The sequence below is a fragment of the Emydura macquarii genome, unplaced genomic scaffold (assembly GCF_026122565.2).
Source record: "Emydura macquarii macquarii isolate MOO-44397 ecotype Brisbane River unplaced genomic scaffold, CSIRO-AGI_Emac_v2 contig_318, whole genome shotgun sequence".
In the NCBI taxonomy this organism is placed as follows: Eukaryota; Metazoa; Chordata; order Testudines; family Chelidae; genus Emydura; species Emydura macquarii.
In genome coordinates, this window is record NW_027130455.1 from 2435222 (window position 1) to 2448146 (window position 12925).

Here is a 12925-nt window from a genome sequence, read left to right on the forward strand (position 1 = left end):
CCTTTGATAGAGTCCTGAAGTCTTGCTAGCAAAGTTTCCCTTTCAAAAAGCAATTCTTTGCTAATGCTTGGGCGTTTTACCAGTTCCTTATATTTCTGAAATGCTTGAAGTAGCTAGAATAAGAAATAATGTAAAGAAAAAAAGATTATTGCTACTCAGTAAAATGAAACACATTCCTAGCACCATCGTTCATAAATACTATGTATGATCATAATAACTAACTATTTCTTTGTCCTAAAATTACTATTTGTGAATTCTGCAACCTGATACATAGTAAAGCCTTTGTGTTACAAAAATATTTTTACCTGTTGTGGACTGTCTTGAATTTCTGAAATAAATGTTTTCAATTTATTTGCTATTTTCTGTTCCGCTGGTGCAATAATTCTTTCATATTGAGACACTGCAGCTCTCCATAAAGGCTAGAGATAATGGACAGCTGCATTAGTTTGAGATACGTTAATACTCACAATAAAAATGTCACAGAAATAATTTATAGAAAAATAAAAATAAACATTATACCTCTGTGTAGGGGTTATAGTGCACAGGATTCAGGCCAGCAAAGGGTTCAAACACCTGAGCAAGATGTAATGATTGTTGTTCCCCCAGCGGTAAAAAATATGCAAGTTTTTCATGAAGTGTTCTAATAGTTAGCAGCTACAACAAAAAAGTAATTCATTCATTGTAATAATTATATATGTGCCCATCATTATGATGCCTGAACACATGATTTACATTAAAAGCAAGAAACGCAATAGACAGCAAAATCTTCTCAGTCTTTACCATCCCACCCCATCACAAAAAACACTTTCTTAGCAATAAGCTATATAGTCAAATAAATGACGAACCCAAATATGTGTATTAAACCATGCTCTGATTATAAAAATGATGTAAAAATATTATACACTATTACTAGTTTTATTCACAACTAAGAAAACTCTCTGTAGTTTTGTTTCCAACAAAAAAAAATCAACATTAACCAAACTAATACCTCATCAAGACGTTTGCCAAGTTTATCTAATGATTCAGAAATATATTTCTCATTTTTCCATGGATGTGGAGTATACCGTTGCCATAGTTGTCCAGTTAGGTGATCACAGGTAGCTACCCACTGTTCACAAATCATGATACCAGCCTTCAGATTTTCTTTCACAATGTGAAAAGCATCCTCCCACAGATTCAAAGTTCCCATTTTTTTTTGAACAAATCTACCAAGAGAGCCACCTAAAACAGCACAAAAACATACACAAACCCAAATATAACAAGTATGTTTAAAATCCTTTCTTTACATTCCAGACCATAGCACTTTTACATTTTTAAAAGCTATTGCAAAGATATTTTTATACTAAACAATGCTAATCTCATAAACAAACAACTATTCTCTTAGGGCCTGATTTTACAATCCTTCACTCATGAGTAAGAGCTACAGAACTCGGATCTTTAATGAATTAAATTATATACATATTGTGTAAGACAACGTATTTAAAAAGTAAAAGTTTCACTTTACAGCAGACCACTTTTAACAGATATTATAGTTTTCATATATTTTTAAGGCCAAAAGGGACCATTAGATCATCTACTATGACCTCCTGCATATCAAAGCCAATTAAGTTTCACCCAGTTGTCCCTACGTGGAGTCCAAAAACTTGGATTAGACTGTAGCACCTCAGTCCTCAGAAAACTAAACTGTTGTATGCCACAGGCAGTGAATGAGAGAGACTGAGATGCCACAAATGCCTGAGGCCTCTGCAGTGCCAGGGAACTAATTTAGTGAGATATGCCCAGATAATCCTAGCAGGTATCCAGGCTCCATGCTGCAGAAGAAGGAAAAAAAAACAAAACAAAAAAACAAGGTCCCTGCCAATCTTCCCTGGATGGAAATTACTTCCCACCCCCAAATCTCAAAATCAGTTGGACCCATGGCAGGTAAGCAAGACACACCAGCCATTTAAAAAAAGAGAATTTTCTATGCCATCTCACAGCAATGATCCACTCCATCCAGCATTCCAGTTCCAGCTATGGTCAATCCCTGATGCAATCAAAACCCAAAACCCAGAATACATTTGGACAGTTGTGCACTAAGAGGATAAAAAGTTCTTCCTAATCCCTGCAGGTTGAAGACCTGAAACAAGAGACTTAATTATAGTCACTGTCTTAATGCACAGTTGCATGTGTTATGAGCATGTTGAGGACAATGCAGAGATTCCCATTCTCTCCACGGCTTATGAAGGGAGAAATGAATATGAGGATTCATAGACTGCAAGGTCAAAAGAGACCACCATGACCATACAACCTGACCCCTACATGCACAGACAGTAGAACTTTTCCCAGAAGTTTAATTAAATTTAAATAATATATTTTAGAAAGATATCTGATCTGATTTCAAGGGCTCCAAGCAATGATGAGTCCACTACCTCCCCTGGTAAGTTCTTACAATGTTTAATTACACTGACTGTTAGGAAACTGAGACTTATTTCAAGTTTCAATTTGTCTAACTTCAACTTCTACCCAATGGATCCTGTTATACCTTTGTCTGTCAAACTCTCCAGTATTTCCACATCCTTCCTGAAGTGTGGAGAACTGAACATAGTAGTTTAGTATTGGTCTTACCAATGCTTTGTGTACAGCGGCAAGGTCACCTCCCTGTTTCTTCTTGATAATCTCCTGTTTAAACAACCAAGGATCACAACAGCCTTTTTTGCCACAATGCTGCACTGAGAATTCATGATGAGGTGGATATCCACAATGGATATCCACTAAATCTTTTTCTGTGTCATTGCTTTCCAAGCGTCTCCCCTCCTGCAGGCATTTGCCTGCATTCTTTGCTCCCAGATGTATTATCTTGCATTTACCTGTTTTAAAATGCATTTTGTTGGATTGTGACCATTTAAAACCAGAGATTCAGATAACTCTGTAACAGTAACCTGCCTTTCTCATTATTTACTACCCCACCAGTCTTTATGTCATCTGCAAACTTTACCAGAAAAGATTTTATATTATCATCTAGACCTTTGGTAAACAATTATTGAATAGCATTGGAGCAAGAACACTGAGGGACCCCACTAAAAATGGCCCTATTAACTGATGTCTCTCCATTAACACCCATATTCTGAGCGCCGTCAGTGACCCAGGTTTTATTTCATCCAATGTGTGCCCTGTTGGTTCCATATAATGCAAGTTTTTTAGTCAAAATGTCATATGGTACTAAGTCAAATGCCTTGGAGAAATCAAGTATACTATATCAACAGTTACTTTTATCAATCAGACCTGTAATCCTGTAAAAAAGGAAAAAGATAACAGGTTTGTTTGACAATACCTACTTTTCATGAAAACATACTGAATGGCATTAATTATATTTTTAGCCTCCAATTCTTTGTTGATAGTCCCAAATAATTTTGCTGGGAATGACATCAGATTAATCAGTCTTCAAGGGTCGTCCCTTTCACTCCTTTTAAATAGTGGAACTATGGCAGTCCTCCAATCCTTTGGATTTTCCCCAATTTTCCAAGATTTATTAAAATTAACATTAATGGTTCAGAGAGCTCTCCAGCTAGTTCCTTTGAAACTCTTGGTTGTAAATTATCCAGGCCTGTTGATTTGAAAATGTATGATCATTTCTACCCCCAGCTTTACCTATGACATCCAGAAGATTTTGCATGCGTGGCTGTGGAAAGGGATCATGTTCTGTTTGTCTCCATACATCATCAACAGTATCCCGAGTAGTCTCCACTAAATCCACAACTTCAAATAAAGAGAGACTATCCAAGTTGTAATAATCCTAGAAATAAAATACATTTTAAAATAAAATGACTATGCTACTAATGAATTAGAAATATTAAAGTTCTTTAGAACATATTGAAATATGTTTGTTAATTGAGCCATTTTCCTGTTTACAGATATGCCAGGTCTTTATTTTAACACTTAAAAATATAAGACAGAATCCTCCAAAAAAATAAGGATGTGAGTAACTTTATTCATGGGAATACTCTCATTGACTTCTGTGGAACTATTCATGTGAGTAAAATGATTCAAGTGCTTAACACTTGGCAGAGCAGAGACCACAATCATCATCTTGTGTTGATTAATAATAATAATAAAAAACTATCATCCCATTTTTAATCTTCTTACCATTCCTTTATTAATATTAATCTCTTTAAGACAAATTTTAGGATTGAAGGGGACACATTCTGCTCTGAATTAAACTTGAGCAACCCCTACTAAAGTCAGTGGGAGATGCAGAAGAGTAACAGCTAGAATTTTGCCCAAGACTTTGTACTTCTGAACATCTCATACAATTTCACAAATTGAGTAAATTCTTTACTGAGGCCTGGTCAACAGTACCCAGTTAGGTCGATGTAAGGTAGCTTACGAGCTTATATTGACATAATTACGTCAGTGTACATACTACAGCCTTGTCCCACCGTTGTAAATGCCCTGCTACATTGACATAATAACTCCACCTCCCCCAGAGGCGTAGGACTTATGTCGGTGTAGTCAGGGCGACACAACCGTGAAATTTACAAGAAAGCCAGTGTCACGCTGTCTGGATAAGGGGGCGCCCTGAGGTGTATTCAGGAGCTCTGATTACTCCTTTCTACACCAGTCTCACGTTGGGGGTGTCACGCAGGCTGACTTGAGTGGGGCGGTATTTAGTATATTTTGTGAAATCAGTATGGCAGAATCATAACGATTCATGTGAGATATATCATGTCAGGTACTGTTAGAAGAGATATATCGTGCTGAGTAAGATAATAATACTTATATTCATGTATTATATGTAAAGTGAAAGTTATGGATGCATTTGATATTTCTTTATGTCAATTTGGGCTGGCTGGGACACACCTCAGACAGAGAGGCGGCAAGACAATAGCCTGCTTAATGGCCCATTAAGACACTCACAGAGGCAAGGGGCCCAGGAAGAAACCCCAGGCATACCTGAAGAGTTACTAGGATTGGCCCATGTAACTCTGGACTCCATTTTAGTTCTTTCAGAGGGGTAGCCGTGTTAGTCTGTATACAGCAAAAACAACGAGAGTTTTGTGGCACTTTAAAGACTAACATATTTAATTTTTGTAGGCATAAGCTTTCGTGAGACTCAGCTCACTTCATCAGATGTAGAGGTAGAATGATACAGTAAATCTGTTTAAACCCAGTTTGAATGTGTCAAGTTTGCAGATCATTTCTAACTCAGCAGTTTCTTTTTGAAGTCTGTTTGTGGAGTTTTTTTGGAGAAGTACGGCGACTTTCAGGTCAGTGACAGTGTGCCCTGGGAGATTAAAGTGTTCTCCCACTGGTTTATGGATGTTATTATTTTTTATGTCTGATTTGTGTCCATTTATCCTTTTGCGTAGTGATAGTCCAGTTTGGCCAATGTACACTGCAGAGGGGCATTGCTGGCACATGATGGCATATATAACATTAGTGGATGTACAGGTGAATGAACCCCTTATGGTGTGATTGATGTGGTTAGGACCAGTGATGTTGTCACTAGAGTGGATGTGTGGGTAGAGCTGGCAACAGGGTTTGCTGCAGGGATAGGTTCCTGGGTTGGACTTTTTGTAGGGTGTATGGTTGCTGGTGAGTATTTGTTTCAGGCTGGGGGGCTGTCTGTAAGACAGGATGAGTCTGTCGCCCACTGCCTGAGCGAGAAATGGATCATCTGCTAGGATAGGTTGTAGATCTTTAATGATGTGTTGGAGAGATTTTAGTTGGGAACTGTAGGTGATGACCAGTGGGGTTCTGTTGTTTTCTTTTTGGGTCTGTCCTGTAGTAGGTGACTTCTGGGTACCCGTCTGGCTCTGTCAATTTGTTTCTTCACTTCTCCAGATGGGTATTGTAGTTTTAGGAATGTTTCATAGAGATCCTGTAGGTGTTTGTCTCTGTCTGAGGGATCGGTGCAAATCCAGTTGTATCTTAAGGCGTGGCTGTAGGCAATGGATCGTGTAATGTATCCAGGGTGAAAGCTGGAGGCATGAAGATACATATTGCAGTCAGCTGGTTTTCGGTATAGGGTGGTATTCACGTGACTGTCCTTTATTTTTATTGTAGTGTCCAGGAAGTGGATTTCTTGTGTGGACTGGTCCAGGCTGAGGTTGATAGTGGGATAGAAATTATTAAAATCCCGGTGAAAATCTTTGAGGGACTCTTTCCCGTGGGTCCAGATGATGAAAATGTCATCAATGTAGCGTAGGTAAAGAAGAGGTGTTAGGGGACGTGTTTTGAGGAAGCGTTGTTCTAGGTCAGCCATAAAAATGTTGGCATACTGTGGGGCCATATGTCACACCTCACAGTTGAACTTTGTTACTTTGTCCTGACCCACAACTACTTCAGATTTGGAGGCAATCTATACCTTCAAGTCAGTGGCACAGCTATGGGCACCCGCATAAGAAACTGCTGAGTTAGAAATGATCTGCAAACTTGACACATTCATACTGGGTTTAAACAGAGATTTGGAATGGCTCTCTCATTACAAGAGGTAATTGCTTTGCTCACCCATTCTCACCTCCTATTCAATGACTGCCATTAGCCCTCAAGTACCCGGCTTTCATCCACCTCCCCCATTGTTCTCTATGCACTTGTATATCTATGTTTCCTATTTACTGTATCATTCTACCTCTGCATCTGACGAAGTGAGCTGAGTCTCACGAAAGCTTATGCCTACAAAAATTAAATTTGTTAGTCTTTAAAGTGCCACAGAACTCTCGTTATTTTAGTTCTTGTGACTTTCCCCAGGCCGCATGGCCCAGGACAGAGAGAATATAAGATCAAACCACAGAATCCATTTTGCCTTTGTTCCTGTTCAGTTACTGACACACACCTACCTCTGGATCAATTCATCTTGCAGCTGAACCGAAGGACTTAGATCCATCCAGGTACTGGATGTGTACCAGATGGGAACTATACAAGCCTGCAACTCCACATTTCTTCCAGAAACCTGATGTATATGGACTTTTAATCATTTGTATGTATGTGATTTGCTTTGACCCTTTTACATTTCTCTTATGGTTTATTTCTTTCTTTTTGCAATAAACCTTTAGTTTTAGTTACTAAAGGATTGGCTGCCAGCGTGGTATTTTAGGTAAGATCCAAACTTATATTGAACTGGTACTGCGGCTGACCCCTTGAGGTCACAGAGAACCTTTTCAGTAAAGTGCATAGAGTTTAAACAACTGGTCTATTTACTGGACCTAGTGCTGATTTGGGAGCCTGGAGCTGAAATGCAGTAAAGGGGGCTGTGTGCATTTGTGTACTGGCTTCTGTGGGTATTCAGAAGTGCAGTTTGTGGCTGGTTGGGAAGTCTGGCTTCAGTGCCACCCACCAGTGCTGAGAGAATCTGTTCTCCTTTTACAGCCTGCCCTGACCTTGGCATTATCAGTTGGCTACCCTGGGCACGGACGGGTCACAGCCAGCTCCTAGCGCCCCATCTGGGCTGCTGCCAAATCTCTGCTTCCAGCTGGGCTACCATCCTGGCTCCCGGCTTTGGCTGCCAGCCAGGTTCTCAACAGCCCTGCTGCCCCCTTCCTCCTCCTGGGGTTCCAGCTCCCCACTCATGGCAGGGAGCTTGGCTGCACCAAGGCTCCCAGCTTAAAACCCAGCTGCCACCTGGGCTCTTGGCCCACGCTCCCCACCAGGAGCATGGCAGCCGACCGCAGTCCAGGTGCAGATCTCTTCACCAGAAGCCTGGCTGCCCTGCCAGGCTCTCAGTTCTCTGTTGGGAGAACTGGGCACAGTGAAGCGAGAAGCCTCGGGTGGCTTCCCCTCCACTTCCGGCTGGGAGGAGGGAGGCGAGAAGCGCAGGGGCGGGGGGGAAGGGCTGGGCTCCTGGCGGGAAAATGCATGGAGTTGAGAGCCCTGGCTCTCAACCGCCCCATGCTGCCCCTCTTCAGTGGGTGGAAGTGCTCTTGGTGAGGACGTGCACCACCAACAGAAGGAGGATAGTGTGCACAACAGGCACTGCAGTAATTACGAGGTCAAATTAAGATTATAATGTAGACATGCCTTAAGTTTGATACAAATACATCGCTGAATAAATATAAAAAAAGACATACTCTTGCAATTGCTTCAAACAGATCTTTAAAATGAGAGGCTCTCTCTTTGCTACATGATTTACTTCCACGATGAGCACGCTCTATCCAGAACTGAAACTCATCATTTGGTGTAAGTATTGCTGCAAATACAAACAGAAAGCACTTAACTACATCATTAAGATACAAATGCATAACAAGAAAATATCTTTAGGCAAAACACATTACAAAATGGAAAATTTTACTTTTGAGTTATATAATTCTGCTTCAACTTTTGAGTCTAGGTATGATATCAGCTTAATATTACGGTGCCATACACTCAGTCTTGCTAGATAGCGGGTGCCCTCAATTCCTAATTCATAAAAGTACTCCCAACCTTTCAAGATCTGTTCTATTTTATTTTGGTTCTTAAAACACTTGCATCACACTGATAGAGAAATGGATTCACAAATCTAATAAAATATTTCATTTCTAATTTAAATTGTGTTGTAAAAGAAATAATTGTAGTACATACCTCGCACATCATCTTCACGGAATTTGGTTCCTGTGTAATTAGGATCTGATCTTCTGAGAACAGTGCCTAAACCAATCTCTAGTTCACTCAGAAGATTCTGGAGTTTGGGGTCAAAATCCCTACTCCATTTCTCATCCTACAACAAAGTTTCAAGCAATAAAAATCATGTTAGAACTGTTTATTATTTTCCTATTATCTGTTTTTTCAAAAATAAATAATTGATTATGAAAAAAAATTATTCATTTGATAGCGGAAGGGAACAGGGGATGTACCTTAAATTCAGGGGAACACATCTTAACTCTTTACAGGTTGGACAAATCAGAACACTGAACCATATCATGCCAATAATTTTCTGAAAAAACTCCTTACTGATTTCAACATGGTCTACAGTTCAAAAACTGATTGTATGACATGACCTAATAGTATGACAGGAAATAAATTGGAGCTTGAGAACTATGAAACACTGAAATTTCTTTTGGTAAGATAAAGAAATTTAGCCATGATATTCTTTTGTTTGTGAAAAACCAAATAAAGCAAGTAACTTCCATATCACAAAGTAGGAAAAGGAGAAATCATTTCAAAAGATATTAATCCTCAGTTTAGCTTTTACATTTTCATATGTAAGATGCACTGCTACCCTGTCCAATCCCTGTGCCAAATTCTGCAGTCCTCATTTAAGCAAAACTCTCAGAATTCTCCTATTGATGCATAGTGGAATTTAAGCAGGCAAACCCATCAGCACAAAGGAAAACAGAATCATGTAAGTCAGTTTAGGAATCCAGCACACCTGTTTGCCATGTAAAATAGTTACAGTGGTTTGTGCAGTCTTGACTTTGAACTTGAGACAATATCTGATACATATATTAAAAATGACACAGTCTTATGTAAAGATTGCTGTAAGGTGCCTCTTTTAACTTGGAAATGAAATAAACTGTTCATTCTTTAACTTCTCTCTCAATTTAATTTTAAAACTAACAAACAGAAAAGCAAATTATAATATATCTCAGGGAAGAATTAACATGAGATGGGGAAGATTTATAGTGAAAATAGAGGAAATTAATCTGTAAGAACACATTTTTAATGTATAAAAATATCTGTAACAGTGTATTTCTCACCTTTAGTAATACTGGTGCAAATACCTGTCGTACTGCTTGATAGAGTGTATTAACAGGTGAATCTAACATAGACGACACAAGAATATTACTATGAAGATTATCTTCTGTAATAACATCAGGTCGCAGCTTAAAGAATACCAACACTTTATCTTTAGAATCACCAGCTTCAACCTATAATGATCAAAAACAAAAGGATCAAAAAAAAAAAAAAAAAAGAAAGAAAACACAAGAAATTGCAAATCACAGGATTTTGCCCCCAAATGCACTTTCTATACAATTTAGAGTAAGGAAATCATTAATTACAAAATGTCATGTTACTTGACTTGTGATAAACATTCTGTTCATATTTGATTTGTACACAAATTCAAAACTTCACATGATATTTACATTGGGCTGAATAGGTATCTAAAATATAATACACAATCAAATACTTAAAATGGTCTATGCATTATAAGCAGAGCTGGGCACGAAATGGTTTGAGTGGTTTAGATAAAAACCATTTTGTTAAAAAATCCACAACCAGTTCTAACTTCAAGTAACCATTTTACTTATACTATGCAGGGATTGAAAAGTCCACTCACCCACATTCCAGTGGCAAGTAGGAAACTTTCACTTGCAAGTGGTAGAGACATCAGACGCTGCAGAATTTAAGCTTTCATTTTAAAAAATTAGTTTCTACTCTTCATGATTTTGGAGATAACTTCTCAATTGTGAATCTATGCAATCTTCCTGGGTCTGCAGACAGATAGCTCCAAAGTCTGGGCTGCTGCTCATAGACTCCTCAAGCAATGGGAGAGTGAAATTGATATGATTCTCATCAGTTTCAATGTTGCCACCCAGTATTTGACAGGCAGCAGTAGAAGCACAAGATTCATGTAAATTTCATAGTGCAGCTTGTTGGCAAAGCTACAAGCAGCAGAGGCATGCACTGAAACTATTCACAAAAGAAGACTCATAAAACCAAAGGCTGAGGAAAAAGTAGACTAGCGAAGATACCAGCTTCTGCACAGCAGCCAAGAGTCTAGGTTTAGGGGGGAAGAAAAATCATTTTCTCCCTTCCAACAGGCAGAGGAGGACAATGGTAAGGAAGTTTTAAATGTATCAGATACTTCCTAGACAGAGGTTAAAATGAAAAATGGAGCATCTGAGGAGGATCCCCTGACAACACAGGAGTTTGCCTCTGGACTCCATTAGTGGGCCGTCACCTCATATTTCATGTTGGTCTCTGGCTAGTAAGTTCAATCTTTTGTCTAATAACTGTATAATTTTCAATTCACATGCTATGGTTCCATCTGCACCGAAGAGAACTTTCCCCAACGCCCCAATCCATCCCACTTGCTAGAAACCCTTGTGTGTAAATAACTAAGTTTCTATCAATCCAACCAAAACAAGACCAAGAGATAAATCTTTCAATCTATTCTTAAATTCTATTATAGAGGGAAAAAGCCTACAATGCAACTCAAGAATGAAGTATTGGAATTAACAGGCAGAACATTGATATTTTGCATATAACACTAAAGTCTGTGTCACCCCATTTTCTTTTCCTAATGTACAGTACAGGAGACACCTTTTTACACAATCATGTATGTTACCTATTTCTCAAGATATTATAGTGCATAATGTTTTGGATAAAATTAACTTTAAATGCTCTGAGTTAGGGGCACCCCAAATTTTCTGCAACTGAGGACAACAAAAGCAACTTGCCAAAAGTTCAGTGTTGGCAGGAGCTGCACCTAATTTACATAAAACAGAGCACTATGCATACAAAGGTGTTACCTACACAGGTATCTCTGAACATCATAAGCTAGGTCTTTCATCATCACAGATATTCAGATCAAACCATGTGCCAAGTCCCATAAACTATATGGAAACTTGTACAAACACAAAGTGCTGCACACCATGGCCACAGTATGTACTGGGCCCTGTTCTGCACAGTTGCTTTCCATTAGTCGGCTTGCCACACACTGGGCTCAGAGGTCTACACAAGCCCTAGTAGCCATATCATCTTTGTGTGCACTTCCACCTGGATGGTACATTTCACACAAACCCCATTATCTATATACAAAGATAGTAAAATGTCCCCACCCACCCGTGCAGAAGTTTGCTCTGAGACAGAATACTATACATTGGGTCTCATGGTTTGTGCACACACTGAGACAGCATGACACACGCCAAACCTAGTGATCTGCAAGGGCACTCACAGTGAGACAAGATGACACACATTAGGATCTGGGTTTCTGCTAGAACTTGTAGGGACACAGCATGCAACACACTAGACCGCATGGTCTACATACACACTAGTACTGGGACAGCATGTCACATTGGAGAAAGTTCAGAGAAGAGCAACAAAAATGATTAAAGGTCTAGAAAATATGACCTATGAGACAAGATTGAAAGAACTGGATTTGTTTAGTCTGGAGAAGAGAAGACTGAGAGGGGACATGATAACAGCTTTCAAGTACATAAAAGGTTGTTACAAGGAGGAGGGAGAAAAATTGTTCTCCTTAACCTCTGAGGATAGGACAAGAAGCAATGGGCTTAAACTGCAGGACAGGAGGTTTAGGTTGGACATTAGGAAAAACTTCCTAACTGTCAGGGTGGTTAATCACTGGAATAAATTGCCTAAGGAGGTTGTGGAATCTCCATCATTGGAGATTTTTAAGAGCAGGTTGGACAAATACCTGTGAGGGATGGTCTAGATACTACTTAGTCCTGCCATGAGTGCAGGGGACTGGACTAGATGACATCTTGAGGTCCCTTCCAACCCTATGATTCTATGATTCCAGAGCCCATAGTGTGTCAGGATATTCACATCAGGATAGTGTGTAACGCACCAGAGACCATAGTCTATATAGACATAAGAACATAAGAACAGCCATACTTGGTCAAACCATTGGACCATCTAGCCCAGTACCCTGTCTCTGACAGTGGCCAGAGCCAGATGCTTTGGAGGGAATGAACAGAACAAGGCAATGTCAAGTGATCCATCTCCTGTCTTCCAGTCCCAGCATCTGGAAGTTGCAGGTTTAGGGACATCCAGAGCATGGAGTTGCATCCCTGACCATCTTGGCTAAATGCCACAGATGGACCTATCCTCCGTGAATTTATCTAATTCCTTTTTGAACCCAGTAATACTTTTAGCCTTCACAACATCCCCTGGCAACTAGTTCCACAGGTTGACTGTGGATTGTGTGAAAAAGTACTTCTTTTTGTTTGTTTTAAACCTGCTGCCCATTAATTTCATCGGTGACCCCTAATTCACACGTTACGTGAAG

General features: G+C 39.4%; 1 protein-coding gene across 4 annotated transcripts in view; it reads right to left on the reverse strand.

Annotated features, from left to right (window-relative positions):
* The window catches only part of DYNC2H1 (dynein cytoplasmic 2 heavy chain 1), a 410146-nt gene that overhangs the window by 395630 nt on the left and 1591 nt on the right, over nt 1–12925 (reverse strand). For all 4 annotated transcript variants that reach the window (XR_010923568.1, XM_067567730.1, XM_067567720.1 and 1 more), the window contains exons 2-9: nt 9651–9821; nt 8536–8671; nt 8046–8164; nt 3631–3775; nt 989–1221; nt 520–654; nt 306–419; nt 2–113 (exon numbers count right to left, since the gene is read on the reverse strand). Coding sequence is in view for 3 of the 4 variants with exons in the window: in XM_067567730.1 (XP_067423831.1) it covers nt 2–113; nt 306–419; nt 520–654; nt 989–1221; nt 3631–3775; nt 8046–8164; nt 8536–8671; nt 9651–9821 (1165 nt within the window). In the remaining variant the exon portion in view is untranslated. The remainder of the gene's footprint in view (nt 1; nt 114–305; nt 420–519; nt 655–988; nt 1222–3630; nt 3776–8045; nt 8165–8535; nt 8672–9650; nt 9822–12925) is intronic.